The sequence below is a fragment of the Manacus candei genome, unplaced genomic scaffold, assembly GCF_025592945.1.
Source record: "Manacus candei isolate 608988 ecotype Guabito, Panama unplaced genomic scaffold, ASM2559294v1 h1tg000073l, whole genome shotgun sequence".
Classification (NCBI taxonomy): domain Eukaryota; kingdom Metazoa; phylum Chordata; class Aves; order Passeriformes; family Pipridae; genus Manacus; species Manacus candei.
The window spans coordinates 2,830,546-2,850,275 of record NW_026138121.1 but is presented as its reverse complement, the minus strand read 5'-3'; the positions used below and the strand labels follow the sequence as shown (position 1 = coordinate 2,850,275).

General features: G+C 51.3%; 1 protein-coding gene across 4 annotated transcripts in view; it reads left to right on the top strand.

The window, feature by feature from the left end:
- PLXNA2 (plexin A2) overlaps positions 1-19,730 on the top strand; it is a 171,065-nt gene that overhangs the window by 22,122 nt on the left and 129,213 nt on the right. For all 4 annotated transcript variants that reach the window (XM_051808522.1, XM_051808521.1, XM_051808526.1 and 1 more), the window contains exon 3: positions 455-637. In XM_051808522.1, coding sequence (XP_051664482.1) covers positions 455-637 — 183 coding nt within the window. The remainder of the gene's footprint in view (positions 1-454; positions 638-19,730) is intronic.

Genomic DNA, 19,730 nt, shown 5'->3' with positions numbered 1-19,730 from the left:
GAGAGGGTGCTCAGCCATTGGAATGGGCTGCCCAGGGAAGGGGTGGATTCACCATCCCTGGAGGTTTTCAAGATGAGACTGGATGTGGCTTCAGTGCCATGGTCTGGGAACCACGGCAGGGTTGGATCAAGGGTTGGACTTGATGATCTCAGAGGTCTTTTCCAACCCAGCTGATTCTATGATTCTATGAATAGGATAAATTTTTCCGTGCCTCAGTTTCCCCAAAAGCAGAACAGTTGTAGTGCTCTTCCCCTTCAGCCTGTGTTCTTACCAGGGAGTTGGTGATGACAGTGAAAGGAAGGGATGGCAAAGGGAAGGGAACAAGCCACTGGGGAAGGAGGCTGAGGCTGGCAGGGGGTGGCACCGCCGGCTCCCCTTCGCGTGACCCCGAGCGTGCGGGGCTGCCCTGTGCTCTGCTTCACTCACAACCACCCCAAAAACCTTGTCTTTCCAGCCAGTCCCCATCGATGACAACTTCTGTGGGCTCGACATCAACCAGCCCCTGGGGGGCTCGACGCCGGTGGACGGGGTGACGCTTTTCACCTCCAGCCGCGACAGGATGACGGCCGTGGCCTCCTACGTCTACAACGGCTACAGCGTGGTGTTCGTGGGCACCAAGAGTGGCAAGCTGAGGAAGGTAAGCTCGTGTCCGTGGCTTCAGAGAGACAAGATCTGTTCCTCCTCTCTCTCAGGGGACTCTGATGTGTGTTGCTGTTGCTGTGTCTCGCAGGCGTTTCCCGGCGTGAAGCCGGGAGTCAGTGAGGAGCAGGAATTGTAGGGTTTGGGTCACCAAGAGCCTTGTTGGTGAGGCAGAGTTCATCCCTCAGCACTGTTAGCACAGAGGGGTGTTGCTGTGGTTTGTGTTGAAGTGCCAAGGTTTGGGAAAGGTGCTGCAGGATGGTCCTGGGAAAGGGATGAAATGAGGCCACGCAGTTCCCGTGGCTCTGTGGCATTCCAGCTCCACAGCATGTCATGGCATGGGCTGAGGGCACCTTCCTGTGCTTCCAGCCAGTGAGTTCCCTCAGCAGCAGCAGGGTAATGGGGGTCTCAGCCCCAGCCAGCTCCTCATGCACTGCCTGCCTGGGTGTGACATGATGTTTGTCTGGGATTTTTGGGTTTTATCATTCGGTGACCTGTGGTGTGTGTTTGTGGGGCTGATGCCAAAATTGCCAGGGCAATAATGGGCCAGTCTGATTAGGGAAAAGTGAGGAGCTGGCTTGGAATTTCAGTGAACCTCAGCATGCTGTATCCAAGGTCTTGGATCATTCCCCCTCTTTTGACACACCTATGGAAATCTTGCAATGGTTTTGAGTTGTTTCCCAGCAACCCTTCTGCAACTTGGGTAGAAGACTGTGAGTTAGAAAGATTTTGGTGATGGCAGAATTGCTGATGGTGGCAGGATGTTTGGCCATGGAGAGAAAGGAATGGGTTAACTTGGCTGCTTTTGGAACCAAGCCTCAGGGCAAAGTCCTACTGCTTCCCTCTGCCTCTTACCTCCTGCTCTTCCCCCTGACAGTTGGATGATTGATCAGTCCTGGAAGATAACACTCCTTGCCCTCTTCATCAAGAGCACTGGTGCTACTTGCCCAGGGCAAAGAGATGCTTCTGCTGGTTCCCTCTCAAAGCAAAGAGGTTTGGGGGGGCTCAGTTGAGAGTCACAGAACGGTTTGAGTTGGGAGGAAACTTCAAGCTTTCCTCATTCCAACCCCCTGCCATAGGCAGGGACACTTTCCACTAGACCAGGTTTCTCCAAGCCCTGTCCAACTTGACCTTGAATGAGTTTTAGGATTTCAAAATCCAACTGGGATTTCCCTGCTTCTGAGTCATAAAATCATAGGATATTCTGACTTCGAAGGGACCAGGAGTTTCATATTTAAAAGGGGTGTGGGATTGGCCTTGGGGTGTGAGCAGATGTGTGTGAGACCCTGGTTGGTCTTTAGGGCTGAAGCTGCAGCTGGAATCCAGCTCATCAGTGGGTGCAGAAGTCTGATCCAGCTCCAGCAAATCCAGCCTCGGAGATGCTGCTCTGGAAAGCTGAGATCCTTCAAATTAACCTCAGCTATAAATGACAGCATTAGCTGAACCTGCTAAATGCAGACCCTGCTTCTTCATACCAGGGAAAGAGTTAACAAATGTAATCAACAGCAGGCTGTTAATTTTTTGTGTCCTTAAGCAGCAGGGAATTTCTTCCTCATCTATCCAGGAAGATCCAAGGACAGGCAGATACTACACTTGAATGTCTGCATCATTTTAATTACATCAGCTCATTAATATTCATTCAGCACTTTACAAGTGCTGAGTAGTAGTAAATTAGGTGCCTCCCTGGTGCCTCTCGAGTGTCAGTGGGGCAATTTTGAACGTGGGGGAGAGGGGGGTTTGTAAGCAGAGCCCCTCACTTCCCTGCTCCCCCTGCCGTGGCACAGGGGAGAGCCAGGATTTTTTTAGCTAAATGGATGGAAGAGGAGCCCTCAGCACATCACAAATGCACATGCCAAGCTCTGAGCCAGCCAGGCAGCCTGATGCTCGCTGTTTTGCAGGGTTTTTTGGGGGGGAGAGGGAAGTTGCCTCATTTAGAGGCAGTAAAAGCAAACAGCCTGTGCCTGCACACGAGGTATTCACAGTCCTGTTCCATGAATTATGTAGGATTACAGAAGATGCAGTGTCTTCAGCAGGGTTTAATTCCTCGTGCTAGTCTACACTGAACACCTTTTTGATGCAGAATTAATCTAGTCATGCTTCACTGTCCACTCTTCACCTGGAATCCTTCACCTGGTGGAAGAAAATAGGTCGCTCTCTGGAGTAAATTCACTCCAGACATTCCCTACAGCCAGGCTTTCGTGGCATCTGCCCTTATTTCCCACACAGCAGAGCTGCCTGCAGCTGAGGGCATCCCTGCCCCCCGTTGTTAACTGGGACAGTCACAGTCCTGTCCTCCCAGCTCTGGGGCTGAGGATGTTGTTTTTCTCTAACTCTGGTTGCCCTGCCTACAGTTTTAGTAAATCTCTCCTCGTTTGACACGTGGGATTATCTTTTGCACGGCCCAAGAGGGGCCAGGTGAAGCGTGGGAAGCAGCTTTGCACTGAACTGTGGGGCCCGTGGGGCTCTCGCTGCAGAGGAGGCATTTGCAGACCTGGTGGGAAGTTGACAAGTTGTCTCCAGTTTTTGTGCCTGTTCCAAGACCAGACATGTCTTGATGTCAGCAAGTGCTCAGGATGCTCAGGACTGTTTCCATATCTCTCCTCTCCCATCTGTGAAATGAGGATGGTAAAAATGTACACACCTCTGTAAGTGCCAGAGATCTGTGGATAGACATCTTATCCACCTGATCTCCTTCATATCCTCCCCCATTGCATATCTGCCCACACAATTAATGTCTGAGAGCTACATCACACCTATTCCCTCACCCACAGCTGCTGATTTCCTTTGGAAACAAGCTGGTCCTCAGTCTGGGGTTTCAGAGAAGACACTTTTGTGTAGCTGGAGCGAAGTCAGATGAGCCAGCTCTGAAATCTTTCAAATTTGCCTGTGCTTCCCCAGTGAGAATTCCTTACTGAAAACGCTGTGTTATCTCACTGATGTCCTTCAGTCATTAGTTATTCACCCAACTCCTCCTGCCACGGTCCCTGGGAGAGCAGCTGCTGCTGCTTCAGCCTCTCTCCTACAAAGGAGTGGAATGCTGAAGGTCCCCCAGCCCCAGATATCCCTGCCTGCACTCTGCTACAACCCCACACTGTCCACCTCGACCTTTTTCCCTGTTTCCTGGGTACATTTGAAGCCCCTCCCTGCTCCTCCCAGCATCCAGCACTGGCTGGGGTGTGAAGGAAGTTCTGTGTCTGCTGGGGAGTTGTGCAGAGCCCCGTGGCAGGGCTGGCAGCTTTCCCAGCCTGAGCTCACCTCTTGCTTTGCTGGTTTTGGAGCCCTGCGGGGTCCAGTCGATGTTGGCAGGTCCCGTGGGGTCTGTGGGATCAGCAGGGCTGCACCAGAGGGGTTTTGGTACCAAAGCTGTGACAAATGGATAATATCAGATAAATCAGTGAGCTTGGCATTGCCCCTGCAGGGGAGCAGAGCATTTGCTGGGGTCAGGGTTTGTGTTCAGGTGGAGGGTGTGCTTGTACCTGCTGTGGCTGATCCACACTGGTCAGCTGCTCCTCGTGCAACTGGTGGTTCTGGTTTGTGCTTTGCCTGTCCTTGGTTACTGTTGAAGGGAGAAGGGTGAATCAGTGGATCTGTTCTCCGTTAAAACTCGGTGCTGGAGGAGGAGTTTTCCTGCTCTGCCACCCCACTTGCCTCTTATTGCAGCCCACCTGTACATGGTGAGGGCTCAGGGGGACTTGTGGGTCACTCAGTACACGTCCTGGACGAAATGTCTGCACCCCCAGAACACCCCCCACGTGCTGTTTTGGGGGACCACTGCTCCCCAGCAGCTTTATCCAAGTGGGGGAAAAGCAAAATGTGCTGGTGGTGCCGTGACCTGCTGGGTGAAGCCCAGGGAGCTGGCATGCAGTTCTCCCTGCAGCTCTCCTCCCACAGCATCTCCTGGCTTTGGGAGGGGATCATGTCAGAGACATTACCACTCAGAATTGTGGATTCCACCAATAAAACAATTTTCATCCAGCAAAATTAAAAGGGACATTAATGCAACAGTTAACAGCAACTAAGTGCTGGGGGCAGATGTGTCAGCTTGCTTGTTCTGTTTATGGGCTTCATACAATTCCATCAATATTGATGTGTGATGCCTTTGATTTTGACACTAATCATTGCTATGAATTAAATTTGCAGCCATATAATTAGGGCTGCTATTAATAGGGCCTCAAGCTAAGCACTGCTGTGCTAGTTGTCTTTTTCCTGATGGAAAACGGCATCCACGGAACTCAGTTAATGTGGTTTGCCTGGTAGATGCTGAGACTGATGTGAAAATTACACTGGCTGTATTTAGAGGGGCTCCTCTGAAAGGCAGATGCATGGGGAGGGTCCAGCTTGGAGGTTTCCCCAAGAACTGTGCAGGAGTTGCCTTTAAACTTCCCAGCAGTTTGCTGCTCTTAAGATCCATAGTGGGAGAGAGGAGGATTGCAGGGAGAAAAGAGTAACCCTCAATTTGAAGGGCTGCTGTTGCCTTGTTTCCTTTTCATCTCACCTCTCCTTCCTCATGCAAATCTTCCCATTTCTTCCTGCTGCCCAGTGCTGTCTCAGCCCTCTGTCCCTGTGCATGCCTGCTTTCATCTCGTCAGGCTCTGGGATGGCAGCAAAGCTCACCACTGAAAATCAATCTTGTGTTTCATCCCGAGAGGTCTGTTTCTTATTAGATCTAATAAATCAGTGAAGTGCCCTTCATTCAGCTTGTCGACGGAGGACAATGTTTGTGATCAAGAATAAATAAATGTCTCCTCTGTGTCTGACAACGCCGGCTGGGTGTTGTTTGGTGTTGTTTTGCCATCGTGCTGTTCGTGCTGGCTGTGGGAAACGTGCAGTTCCTGCAACCCTGCCTACCCTCACATGAGCTGGGGATGCTCCTGGGTGGTAAATGTGAGGGAAAAGCAGGAACAGTGACGCTGTACCTGGTTCTCACCCAGCAGTGAGTTGCTCAGTGGTGATAAGGATTTAATCTCGGAGATGCCGGAGGTGTGAGGCACTGGCTGGGCAAACTTCAGTGCTCCAGGCCAGAGCCTGGGTGTGGTTGTTGTTTCAGGTGCCCTGAGGTGAAGGAGAGCATTTGCATCTCAAATCACACCCGGATAAATGGGCATCAGGCACTGTTCTGAACCCCTGTAACACCCTGTCCCCACAACAGCCGCACTGGCCGTGGCTCCAATCCATCCCAGCGGGGAAGGTCACCCCCAAAGAGCTGCAGGAGAAGTGCTGTGACTCATTTTCACGATGGAATCACACTCCTGTTCACCTGCTGAACCCCTGGCTGTGTGGTGCAGTGTCTGTCCTTGCTCCCAACCTCCCCTTTTCCAAGGGACAGCTGGAACTGCCTGGATTCCGCAGCCGCGGGAAAGGCGAGCTCTGAGTGTGTTGTTACGTCTTGGGACGTGATAGTTTTATTCAGCTTGGCTGATTCAATCTGTTCCATTAGTGGGGAATAAAACAGGTCTTTCACAATGAAATATATATGTCCGAACCTGTCCTTAAATGACTTCATTCTATGGATGGTTATCTCATCCTTTCAATTTGTCCTTTATTATCGCCCCCGCACTCACATTCCGTGGCACTTCAGGAAAAACTCCCTTGCATCAGCGTGTGGAGAAGCCAAGAGGACATCAGGCTGTTATTGAACGGATGAAAATCATCCATTTCAGGTTCCTTCCAAAGAGGAAGCCTGCTTTTAGCTGTAGGTTGTCACGTCAGGGGCTTTGCTGGGTCCATGGTCATCCCGTCACCCCCAGGGCACAGATCTCCACGTCCCAGCAGAGGTGGAAGATGGCAGATGGTTCTTGTTTGACTGAAGAAGTTGTTTGATTGAAAGGTCTGGGAAACAAGTCTGTTTCTTGCCCCAGAATGTGAAATAAGGGGGTATTTGTTTAGTACTGCACTGCTGGTGGTTGCTCTGGTGTGGTTGGAGGAGCAGGGATTAATTTTCTTCCTAAACGAGGATTTTCAAGACTCAGAAAGTAATTCCCCTTTGCTGCCATCTGTGTAAAAAAAGGTGCAGTCAAACTTTGACCTCAGAAACGGGTCCCCAAAATGCTCTATGGTCCCCTTACATTTGTTATTGTTCACAGCCAGAAGTTGGAGTCTTACTTATTAATTGGAATTCGTGCAAGGGAATATGAAAAGTGATGGCAGCCAGAGGAGAGCACTGATGTGTGTATTTTGGGGCTGGAGAAGGGGCAGAGCTGCCAAATCCCTCTAGACTCTGGTTTTGAGCATTCAGGAGTGTCCCTGCCACTTCTTAGCGACATAAAATTGGTTTCTTCTTCTTCCAGCATCACTTCTCTGGTTCTGTTATCTGTTGCCTGCCAGAGCAAGTAAAATAAGAAAAAAGACTGAGAAGTTGGCACATATTTTTATAGCTGCTGGAGAGTGAAGGGGCAGGTGTTCAGGAAATGCTGTGGATGTGAAATGGAGCCAGGTGGGCTCTGAGTCTGCTTTAATCTTGTTTCTTGGCTTGTGAGCTGGGGATGACTGTGGGTCTTCCGCAGGTTCAGGCACCTTGAAAAATCGAACTGGGAGATTTTGGAGGGCAAATGAACAAAAAAAAATAAAAAAATCAGACTCAAGATTTTTGTTCAGTTCTAAATGAAGTGGAGCTAGTGCAGGCTGGACAGGCCCCTGCATGGAATATATCCTGCCTCCCAGATCATGGAATGGTTTGGGTTGGAAGGGACCTTTAAATGCCATCTGGTCCAACTCCCTGCAATGAGCAAGGACACCTTCACCTAGGCCAGGTTGTTCAGCGCCCCATCCAACTAAGATTTTTTTTTTTTCCTTTGACATATTTGGAAGATAATTAATCCCCACACGTTGTCTAAGAGGTATTATCTCCTTTATGAGCATGAAGTGAGGCAGAAGTTATTCCTCCTCCGTTTCACTCCGCTTTCATCTCGTTCAATAATGAGTTTCTTCTTGAAGTGATCTTGGTGAAAAATATCAGAAAATACCAAACTGTTTTGTGAATTCATTTTATTTTCCTGGCTGCCCCTGCTTTCCTCTGAGTGTAAATCTGAAGGGGTTGCTGTGTTCTGGATGTTGTTGGTTCTTGGGGGTAGGGCACTGTTGGACTCTTGCCTTTCTACTTACGAGTCAAGAAGTTCATGCTTTCTTTACTATATACATATTTTTCTGCAGGCTTTTAAAATCCTCAGAGGTCAAAATAACATAGGTTTTGGTCCATTTGTAAGATCTTAAATCCCTGGGTGGCAAGAAATACTGTGAGAAGACCATGCAATGTTGCCTCTATAAATGCCTCCTCGAGGCAGTAAAAACAAATGTGGAAACCACAAATGTGCTGGGAAGAGATGGAGGAATCTGCAGGAAGAGTCTTGGGTACTGGCACAGCCCCTGAGCTTCTGCTGCTGCAAAAAGGTTGGGATTTAGGGACAATCAGGGAAGGGAATGTTGTGTAAAAGCAGCACGGTCTGTGCCGGGATTGCTGTTGGGCTTCCCCTGTGTGTGACTGATGCCACCTTTAATATTTCCTCAATCCCCTAATCAAGTTTAGTGGCCATTGTTGGTGCTGTTGCCTTTCTCTGCAGGGCAGGACAGCGACAGCCTCAGCAGGGCTGTAAAATACTGCCTGGTTTGCCAGGGCAAATCCATCACTGGAGCATCTGCCGGATATTTATGGATGCGCCGGGCAGGCGGGCCCGGGATGTGGCCAGTCCCTATATCAGCACGAGCCCATTATGCCTGTGATGATGCATGGGCTCCCCACCTCCCCCTGCCTTTTATGACCCTCTTTCCATTCCTGCAGAGATGCTTGGAGAGGCAAAGCCTGCATTTCCCAGCCCTTCAGGGAGCTCTCTGCAGGCAGCCCAGCATGGAAATGACACAGGGATGCAAACCCCTGCCTGCTCTGAGGAGCTCCTGGGGTTGGGGAATGCAGCACCCAGGGGAATTTTGCACCAGAGACATTCCCTGGAGTTTGTGGAATGGTCACGGGCTTTCCTGGCTGTGACTTGGACAAAAATAACAATAAAACACTAAGTCTGAACGTGTCTGCTGCTGTTAGCAGCAGTGGTAGCACCTCCTGGCTGTCTCCCAGCCTCCCCCCTGCATTCACACTGCTGCATTCAGCCTTTCCACGCCTTTAGGTTTTGGTTGTGGGGTTTTTTTCCCCTTTGCTGTAGGTTGGAAGATGAGGGTCATTCATTAGATGTGTCTCAAAGCAATCTCAGATGATGCTGATGAGGTACAGGGTGGTCCTGTGGGGGTGAGGGTGCTCACATCCTTCTTCTTGTGTTACCCGCCGGTTTTATTGAGCTGACATGGGAATATGTTACTGGAGCTTGCAGTTTTCTGCTCTGTAACTCAAATTGTGATTTACACCCCTGAGCGTGGCCGTGTCCCACCTGGGGCTGGGGGAGCCCTGAGGACACTGAAAGGGAAGTTTCTGGTCACAGAACAGTCTGGCTGGGACTGAGGAGACGTGGCAGCAATTCCCATCTGTCAGGCAGGTTTCCCTGTGCATCCACCCTGTGTCTGTAACATCATGAGCCTTTTCCCAGCCCTGTGCTCCAGGAACCACTGCCAGCCTTGAGGTGCTGCCACCCCACAAAACCTGTGCAACCATAGAACCATAAAGGCTGGAAAAGACCTCTCAGGTCATCAAATCCAACCATCAAACCCACCAAAAGAGGGGATGCTGCCCGGGGTGTGACCCATGTGGTTTGCTCCTGGTCAGAGCTGAGCCGGGTGCAGCTTCCCCCAGTTGCTGCCAGTCCACACTGGGAGCAGGGGACGATGGTGGAGGAATAACTGGCTCAGGAAGGGTTTAGATTCTGATTCCTTGGACATGGATGCAAACAGGGGAGTGCAGGGAGCAGCAGGGGCAGGCTGGAATAATTAGCAAGAGGCTCATCAGCGTTTGTCCCGACATTCCCTGCCTGCCTCAGCCGGGGACCCGGCACCTCTCCTGGCTGTTCCTCCTCACACGGTTACACGTCTTTGCATCAAATAGATACATGTAGATGAAAGTGATGTGCATTTAAAATGAATGTACACATCATACAGCCTCGCTCTTATACAGCACGGGGGTTTTTTCTTTTTTTTATTTTATTTTTTTTTTGTGGTTAGCTGCTAAATTATTTATTGTGTGCTGGGCTTTAATCTCATAAACCTGCCTGCAGGCCTTAGGCAAACCAGCCTGAGCATCCTCAAACCAGCCTGAGCATCCTGGAAAGCTGGGATCCAGGCAGCACAAAGCGCTGGGGGACTGTAGGTGGTAATTGTTTGTCTTGCCTCGGCCTCTTCCCCCCCCCCTTCCCAGCTCATTAAAAGCAGTGGGGACTGTGAAGTTTGGTCATTGCCACTAACTTAGAGGGTGATTTGCATTTGCTGCTTGGAGAGGAGGCCAGTCTGAGACCCCTGTTAGTCGGGGAGAAGAGTCGGTCCCTTGAGCTGCTCTGAGTAAAGGCGAAAAGGGGGAGGACGAGACGCTGGGGTAAAACAAGGTCTCTGGAACAAACAGCGCTGTGCCTCCAGCTGGGAGCACTTACCTTCCCCAGCGGCCGGGAGCGTTCTCAGCCTGCAACCTCGCGGCTCCGAGGGAACGTTTGGCTGACTAATGTGATGTTTGCTTTTGCTCGTCATCCCGCAGCCACTGGCTTATTAGTGGGAAAACAGAGCATCCTTCTGCCTGCTCTCCCTCCCGAGCTTCTTTGCTGCCTTTTTTTTTTTTCCCGATGCTCTTAAAGCTCCTCACTCCGAGAGACTTTGTACCACGAAGGGGCTCCCTTTGGTCTCACACGCTTAAATTGATGAATGGCAGACTTGGAATAAAACCAGAGTCCCCTCCTCCCACCTTCCCCCTTCCTTTTGACTCGCAGACCGACTGCACTTCTTGAGTATATTTGGGCTAAATCATTCTGCAGAGCTTTGAAGCAAAAGGGCAGCAGGCTGTGACCCTCTCTGCTTTTCTTCTCGTGGTTTCTTTGTGCAGAGCCTTTCACGCTGGGAACCCGGTCTTGTTATTGAGAAATAAATAATTAGAATATCTGGAAGGTTCAGGTATAGTGAAAGAGAGATTGAGGAGTTTGAAACATGGACAAGGCTGCTTTCTGGCCCCCGATTTTCCCACCAGGAAAGGGGATGACAGCACTTTCTGACATCACAGGGAGTTCGTCTGAAATCTACTTTGTAACCCAAACTGCAAAGAAAACAAAATAAATACTGACCCTCGCTGTTAGTAATCAACTGATAAATGTGTGTAAATATTGTACATTTCAGAACAGAGCATATCCTGTTGTACGGGGTAGAGTTGATATTTGATATTTGATTTTTCCAGGGCTCTCAGCTTGAGGGGAGCACTGCCATGGTGAGCTGGGCCCTGTGCCACCTTTTCCCAGTGCCACACTGGTGTTTCACTCGTGGTTCTGCTCCTCTGAGGAGCTGTTGGAGAGTTTCTTGCAGCGCTTTTGTTTTTTTTTTGTTTTTTTTTCTGCTGGAGCTCTGTCCTGCAGCTCGCTCTTATTAATTAAAAGCTGAAGTGGGAATTCCCTCAGCCCAGCTGCTGTGAGAGCTGCCCCCGTGATTCCAGCCCTTTTCCCACTGAACTAGTAGGACACTTATCAAGGGACAAACAGACATTGTCTCCTGTTTCTCTGTTGCTTGTAAACTCGGTGCTGCTGTGAGAGGAAGGGACTGAGGGTTCTGAGCTCCTTTTCTCACTCCAGGAAGCTGTTTAGGAGCACAAGTGGCAACTTGTCAGCTATAAAAACCAAAGACCTACCTTTGGACTTATTTTTGGCAGTTTGGACTGGATTTACCCCCTCCCTGCAAGAGTGAAACGTTGATCTTTAGGGGCTTGGGTGGTTAAAGGGGCTTGGTCAGAGAGGAAGGGATCCACCTCACTAAGAAAAGCAAAGTGTTTCATCATAGAATCCCAGAATGGTTTGGGTTGGAAAGGACCTTAAAGATCATCTCATTCCACCCCCTTCCATGGGCAGGGACACCTTCCACTAGCCCAGGTGGCTCCAAGCCCTGTCCAACCTGACCTTGGACACTTCCAGGGATGGGGCAGCCACAGCTTCTCTGGGCAACCTGTGCCAGGGCCTCCCCACCCTCACAGGGGAGAATTTCTTCCCAATATCCAACCCAAATCAAATCCCCTGTGCAGAGGGCAAACCCTATTGCCACTGGCTGGGTTGGACTGGGATTAGGCTGATCCCAGCAGCCTGGGAGTTGGGATTGCCATGGAAATGCAGCAGCCCTGGCTGCAGGAGCTGTGAGCAGATCCAGGGCAAGCAGCATGAAACACCAGTTAGGGGGTGCAGGAACAGCAGTTCAATATTTGCCTGAGAAAACAAGCAAGTTTAATGTTTTCCAAGCGTGCAGCACCCAGGCTGGGATTGTTAAGAAACCTGTGATCAGAGGCAGGCCAGGTTCAGCAGGATCTGTGTGTTATTCCTTGAGGAGCATTAAAGAACAGCCAATGCCTTCTGGAATCTGTTGATAAAGCTCTCTTTTTTAGAATCATTTTTGCTTCTCTAGCACAAATGTACTATTTCCTGTTTGTATGTGTTGCTTTCTTCATTCACTCTTTTATTATTAGGGACATTTACATGAAAACAGCTTTTTTTTTGCTCTCGCAGCACATTTCCCAGTGGCAGCTGCACTTCCTCAGTGGAGATCTCCACCTTCCCTGGGAATGGGGCTGCCCTCTCTCCTGGGCATCACTGCCAGGCTCAGGGACACAGGGATGGTGATGGTCCACCTCCAAGCATGGCAGTCACTCCAGAGAGGGAGGTTACAGTTCATCCCTTGCTCTTTTAAGCCACCTTCCAAGTTCATTGGGATGCTCAGTGCATTCATTTCCTCCTGTGCACAGGAATTATTTTTACCTTTACAGCAGAGAGGGGCCAGTGTGAAATCCTCAAGCAGGCAGGAATCCTCCCAGGCTTTCCCAAAGTGCCTGGCTCTGGCTGTGGAGCAGTTTGGAGAGGGAGAGCTAATGGACGTGTCTGGCAGATAGTGAGTGTATGTGATAATGTAAATTAAAGAAAAAACCCCAAAAGCTGGTGTTTAGGGCACAGTGATGACACAAGCAATGTGGGATGATATATTTATTCACCCCAGATCCTACTTGTGAAGAGGCAACATGAACCAAACTCCCTCCCCCTTAACAGGCACCTGGAGAGGAACCTGAAGGACCTTTCCTCTCTCCGTCTGCCTCGCTGGGCTCTGCAGATGGAAAATGTAAACTCCAGATGTGTTAAGCACATCTTTAATTTCCTCTCGCTCCATTTCTGCTGCAACTCTGCTTTGGGGGTTTGGCATTTAGGTGGTTTGGGTTTTTTTCTGGCAAAAAAAGCCAAAAAAAAAAAAGGGTGGGGGGGAGAGGAGCCTGCAGGAGAGGGAGGGGCTGCTGTGCTGCTCTGTCCTGGGCTGTGGGGTGGGGAACACCCTTGTCCCCACGAGCCCCCTCTGCCCTCCCCTGCTCAATCCCAACACCCTCACTCCTGGCAGGAGCTCTGAGGCTGCTGATTCATGGAAGCAAATGGTTGGAGAGGTGAAATTCCTCCCCTCTCTGCTTCTCTCACCCGTGACCCCGCTCCATTTCTTCCTCCTGACCCCTGAATTTCAAACCCGACCTTTTGTATCAGGGGGGAGGGAGAGAAGGCAGAAGGGCAGGCAAAGGGCGAGATGAGTTTGGCTGTGTTTGGGAGGTGGGGGAGGTAAAGCTGGGAGCTGAGTGGTGGCTGGAGGCTCAGGGATGCTGCTGGAGGCTCGGGGATGCTGCTGGAGGCTCAGGGATGCCGCTGGAGGCTCAGGGATGCTGCTGGAGGCTCAGGGATGCTGCTGGAGGCTCAGGGATGCTGTGGGATGGTGGGTGTGAGCTCAGGGCTGTGGGGACACAGCGGGTGCTGATGCTCCATCACTCAGCACTGTCTGGGATAGTTGCCCATGCATTTAGTTGCCTGAAATGTGAAGTGCCTTCACGTCTGAGCTCTTGTGTGTCATCACCACCCTGTGCCCTGCAGGGAGGGGTGCTGGTGGTGTGGGATGAGGGCTGAGAGAGCCCGGGGCAGGGAGGACTTCGTGGTATTCAGCTCTTAACACACAGGTTTGTGGCAGCTCCTGCTGCCTGTCTGGGGATGGGGGGTACAGCTCAGCCTCTGTGGGCTGTGACATTTGTGCCTCTGACCCCAGACCAGGACAATATGCTCTGTCCAGGCACCCACCCCATCCCAGCTTGTCTCTGCATGGCCTTGGGCTGCTCCTTCCCTGCTCCAATGCAGCAGCAGGTGGGTCTTGCTCCTTCACAGCAACAAAAGCAAACTGTGCTTTTCCACCTGCGGTAAAATGGCAGGTGGAAAAGCCCAGCCAGCTCTGCTGGGCTGAAGGAAGCACATTTTCAGGGCTTGAGGGCACAAATAGGACTTAATTGTCCTCTTGGGATCTTCGCCCTCATCCTCTGGTCCGAGGTTCTGCCTCTGCCCGAGCACAGCCCTCGGCCCTTCAGCCTCACCCCCTGCCATGGGATGAGTTCATGACTTCGACCCTCTGACATATTGCCTGGGGGGGGATTAAAAGCCACAAAGAAAAAAGCCCTGCTGTCTTGTGCAGAGGCAAAGTGGCCCAATCTGTCTCTGTCCCCCCCCACGGCGGTGTTTGCTCTCCGAGCCCCCTGGGAGGGTCCCTGTCGATAAGAGTTCTGCATCTTGTCGTGGCTGAGACGGGTCCTCTGGAATGGATGTGGTGGCTGGGAGTGCTCAATATCCCCCCCTGACAGGTAGAGCCTCATTTAATAGGATGCTGCCATATTCATTACCCCGGCAGAGGGGCGCAGCTGCAGTGCCAGCCCCCCGCACCCCCCCCGCCTGCACAAAGGCTCTGTGTGAATAAGTATGCAGTAAATGTCTCCCTCTCCCAGATTTATTCCTTCATTAGGTATTTAAATACATTCTGCTGTGTAGGATGCTTCTGTGAGGCCACTGCCTTTTCTCTCGTGGTGGTGGCTGCTGAGCGGCTCTGCCCGGCCAACCCCCCTCCAGCACCCAGCACCCAGCAGGGCTGCCGTGGTTTTTGGCAGGGAGAGGGGGAGTCGGGGTGGGAGAGGCTGTGGGTGCATCACTGAGCATCTGGGGAGGGTGCAGGGAGAGGTTTGTGCAAGGGAATCCCAGGAGGGAGCTGCACACCCTGCTGCCTGCTCGGCGCTGGAAGGGGCGCAGGATCGTTCACGTCCATACTGGAATTGTCCATCCATCCCTGTGCTCTGAGGATGTGTGGACCTGGACACACAATGGCACAGCCAGCAACCACCTCTTTGGCCACCCAGAGCAGCTCAAGAACCCAGATCCACTGGGTTTGTCCCCCCCGAGGTTGGTCCCACACACCTTTTCCTTGCCTTCCCCCTTCCCACCGATGCCCAGGCTGGACCATCCCCGTGTGCAACATTTTAGGGAGTCACAGTGAAGTAAATGCTCTAAAACTGTACAGTCATGGAAGCAGACAGCTCAGGGAAGAGCTGAGAAACTAAAATTAGCAGGAGTGCCCCAGGCAGAGGCCACCTGGGGCTTTGTTTCGTTTCGCTCTTAACTTTCATCTCTTTTATTTATAATTTGTGGCTGATTGATTTTGGGGTTTTTTAAGCTTTTTTTTTTTTTGCCCTTCTTTCCCTCCTTTGAAAATGAGGAGCTTTGCTGGCTCATGATGTCTAATCCTTGCATACCCAAGGGTGGCATTGCCTTTTCTGCCCCAGTTCTGCCTGGTTCTGAACAGCACCATCTTCTGCCATGTGGTGGGCAAGCCCTGAGTCCACCCTAGACCACATCTCCTTCTCTCCATCCTTCCTTAGCTGCTTTTGTGTGCCCAGTCCTGCCCTGTCCCAACTAGTAACAGGTCCTTTCCTCAGGTCTTGGACCTCTGAGCACTGGAGGACCCTCATGTGGTGATTTAAGGCAGTGTCACCTAATTCCCTGCTTTGCTTCAAAACTTCCTCAGAATTTAAATTGATGTGACAGCCTTTGTGTTGCTGAAACAGGTCTGTGTCCCTCCTGCTGGTGCCTCCGGGCTCGGAGAAGGGGACTGTAACTTCTTGAAGCACATCAGCAGAATTTGCTTGTTTGTTAAAGTCCTGAACTACATTCCCAGCAGGCTTGGGAGAAGCTGTGGCTGCCCCATCCCTGGAAGTGTCCAAGGCCAGGTTGGACAGGGCTTGGAGCAACCTGGGCTGGTGGAAAGTGTCCCTGCCCGTGATTGGGGGTTGGAACTAAATGATCTTTAAGGTCCTTTTCAACCCAAAGCATTCTGTGATTCTCTGACCTGTCCTGCCATGTGCCTCCTGTGACACCAGTGTCCCTTCTGGGCTGGGTTTGGGTTTTGCACAATTTCTACCCCAGCAGTTCCCTGCAGCCTTGTCCTGGAGAAAGCTCAGTTGCAGGGCAGCAGAAGACTGGAGGCTCTGGCTCATTTTGTTCCTGGCTCTGCTCACATCCCAGCTCTGTGCCAGCTCTGCTGCTGATGGAAGCAATGTGCCCACAGTTGTCTAGAAAATAAACAAAATCTCATTCAGCACTGGTCAGCAAGGCGATTTTTTGGGTGAACTCCAGTGGAGAGGATTGGTACTTGTGATATAAAGTTTAACAGTGCCTTGCTAGACCTGAGCAAAGCAGCCCCCTCCCTCCTCATTATATAGTTTATTCTTCTAATGAGTGTTACTTCCACTGAGCTGACCCACCCTGGTTTTATTTGGTGTGAGCTGACCTGACCCCTGTCACATTGAATCCCCATTCCTGCTTTGCTGCTTCCCCAGAGCTTTTTTCTGGCCCTTTAGCTGGGGATAAATTCACAAACAGGAGCTGGACAAAGCCTGTCCCTGAGCTTGTCTCAGCTGCCCTGTGGAGTGGGACAGTGCAAGGCTCAGCCTAAAACATGCCTGGGGTGCACAGCAGACTGTGGGGTGGGGTGGGACTCCTGTTCTGGGAGGGTGCTGGGCTTTGGGGTGCTGTCTCCACCCTGGCATCGGGCTGTGGGTCACGTTGGGTGGTTTGTTCATCACTAAAGCATTTCACAGAAACTTGGATGTGAGGGAGAGCGAGGAGCAGAAGCCCTGGGCTGGGATTGAAGGAGGGATGATGTTGGTGTCAGTCAGTCTCATCCAGGAGTTTCAGTGTAACCCAGATTTCACTTCACGTCCCTGGTCAGCGAGGGTCAGAATTTCCCTTTTCCCCTCAGAATAGCTCGGTAAATGAAATATTCATCTTAAGCAAGGGTGTACTTTAAAAGCCCAGAAAATCCAGTACCTTCCACCGAGCCATTGTTCTTTCCTGCCGTGTCTCTGGCTAAATTAAGACTTTCTTAGAAATGCACAGGTTAAAAGTTTAAAAGCTTAAGGTTTCATTCATAATTCACGTATCAATGAGGCTTTGATTCCTCCCGGGGAAAAGGCTGCCAGGATCTGCAGTGCATGTTGATAGGGTTACCCTGTGCTGCAGCCCAGGACCTCTCTGCCTTTCCTTTCTGAGCTCCTTTTTTTTTCCAGAGGCAGCACAGTGCAGGATGGCTCCCAGGGGCTGCTGATGGGGAAAGCAAAACATCTCCCTTTTGGGTCATTGGTTTGAATCTGACCCAGGTCAGCAGTTGCCAAAAGTCGTTAACGTCTAATGGCTGCTCAATGCCCTGTGAAAAATGAGTCCCTGGGTCCCGGGCCTGTTCCCAGCAAGGGCAGACATCCATATCCCAAAAACCTGCTGTCACCACTCTCTCTCTCTCTGATGGCCTTGAGCAGGTTAGTGAAGGACCTGTTCTCAAACAGGACCTGTTCACTGCACTCCAGGCTTGGGCAGCTTTTCCTGTCAGAGCATCCCGAATTATTGCAGTGGAAGTTGAGCCTTGTTATCCCCCCATGAGGATGAGGAGGCTGGAAGTGCTGGGCTGAGGTGACTTGCTGGAGGTCACAGTGTAACAGCTGTACTGTGCTTGTACTTCCAGGATCAAAGAGCAATGGCTGCAAACTGCCAGAGGGCAGGGTTAGATGGGATATTGGGAAGGAATTCTTCCCTGGGAGGGTGGGGAGGCCCTGGCACAGGTTGCCCAGAGAAGCTGTGGCTGCCCCATCCCTGGAAGTGTCCAAGGCCAGGTTGGATGGGACTTGGAGCCACCTGGGCTGGTGGAAGGTGTCCCTGCCCATGGAATGAGATGACCTTTAAGGTCTTTTCCAACACAGGCTGTTCTATGAGTCTATGAATAAAACCTCCACACCAAACCAACATACCTGCCCCTCTCCCTGAGCTCCAGGCTGTTGCTTCTCTCTTCAGAGGAGGAGGAGGAGGAGGAGGAGGAGGAGGGAGAGAGCGGGTCCTGCACACGCAGCTGTGAAGACCTGCCTTCCCCTGGCTGGGCTGATCCTTCCCATGGCTCTCCCTGGCACCCTGCCCTTCCTCCCCTCACCCAGATGGTCTCTGCATCTCCTTGTCAGCCATCCAAAAATATTTCCCGTGCGCTCTTCCCATCCTTCCCAGCAGACTCCTCGCCTGGCTGTAGCCTTTCAGCCTTAATCTCCTCTTTGTGCCTCCGAGGCACCTCTGCAGCTCTTGGCTGGTGCTTCAACCACGTCTGCTCTGCTGTTTTTTTGGGTGAGGATGCCCCCCACCCTCCCTCCCCCTTCCCCCTGTATAATACAGACAGTTTTGAGAGGGATTAAAAAAAAAGAAATGGAGGAGCCTGGTGATTTGGCTTGAAACTTGTCCCCTTTGAGAATCTTTTGCCTTTATTATCCAGCAGATAAATCTGCTTTCAGCTGCCTGTCTGTGCTGGGAGTGGGAACAGCAGAGAGCAGCCTGCTGGGCTAATCCACCCCCCCAGGTGTGGTGCCTCTTCCACCACATCCAGGACCACCCCGACCGTGATGGAGACGAGCTGGGGGTCGGTGCTCTCTGCCTTTAGCTCTCTGGTTATTATTCTTCAAAAATAAGTTTCACTTGAGATATTAATCCCAAGAAGGAGACTTTTTTTCTTATTTTCTGTTGTTTCCCCCCCTCTCCCTCAAACTTTTCCTAAGGATCTGTTGGCAGCAGTGGGGCCAGGAGGGCACTTGGCAGCAGCTCAGCAGAAGGGATTGGATTGCAGGAACAGAAATCCCTCCACACTGTGTGCTTGGTTTTATTCTGCCATGTGGCATCTGGCCTCGGATTGCAGCCTGTCCCCTGCCCTGACTGGAGGTGATGCCTGTGGCACCATCACTGCCCATGGCTCTGCTGCTCCCTGCTCTTCCCTCCCTGCAAGAAAGCACCAAGGATCCTGTGTGTGTGTGTGCACTGTGTCCAGGTGTCTTTGGGGCAGATTTGGGGTCTTTTTTTTTAAAAACCTCTTAAAATCTTTATTAAAAATCTGTTCAAGGATGAACTGAGGAAGCTACTCTTAGTCCTGAGCCATCTCCAGATTAGAAGAGCAGCTTCTAAGACATGGCTGTGTCTCCCAACAGAGACTTGTCAGGTTTGGGGTGAAGGTTTGGGCAGGTTTGGAGTATGGGAAGAGATTGGATCTTCCCTTCATGGTGGGGATCCACATTTGGGGGTGTTTGCAGAGCTGGCTGTGAATTCAGCAACAAGTGTGGCTGTAAGACTGGACATGCCATAACACAGCAAGGTTTGAGGATTCCTCACTGGAGTTATATGGGTGGCTGATCTTTCCTCCCCAAAATCCCCAAGTGGCTCATCCTCACCTCCTTTCCTTTTCCCATGTGCCACATCTCTGCTTACCCAAAGCTCACCTAATATTTAAACCTCTACATAGTGTCACAGCATTAACTTAGTGAGTGTGTGCCATAATGGGCTGACACGTATCAACCCAGTTCTCTGAGAGTAACGCAGGTACCGGGAAAAAACACGGAATTTCCTCCTAAAGGGGCAGGAAATGGGCAAGCAAAAGCCACCCAGGACCACAGGAAAGGCAGAGGGCTGGTTTGTACTGAGGTTCTCCACAGGAAAGGCAGAGGGCTGGTTTGTACTGAGGTTCTCCTCCATTTCTCCCCTCTGAGGGGGTGCCAGTGTGGCACGGGCTGGCTGCTGGCATCGCCTGGCTCTGGCAGCCTCGAGCCACCACGGCCCCAGCTGGGGTGGAGGAGATTA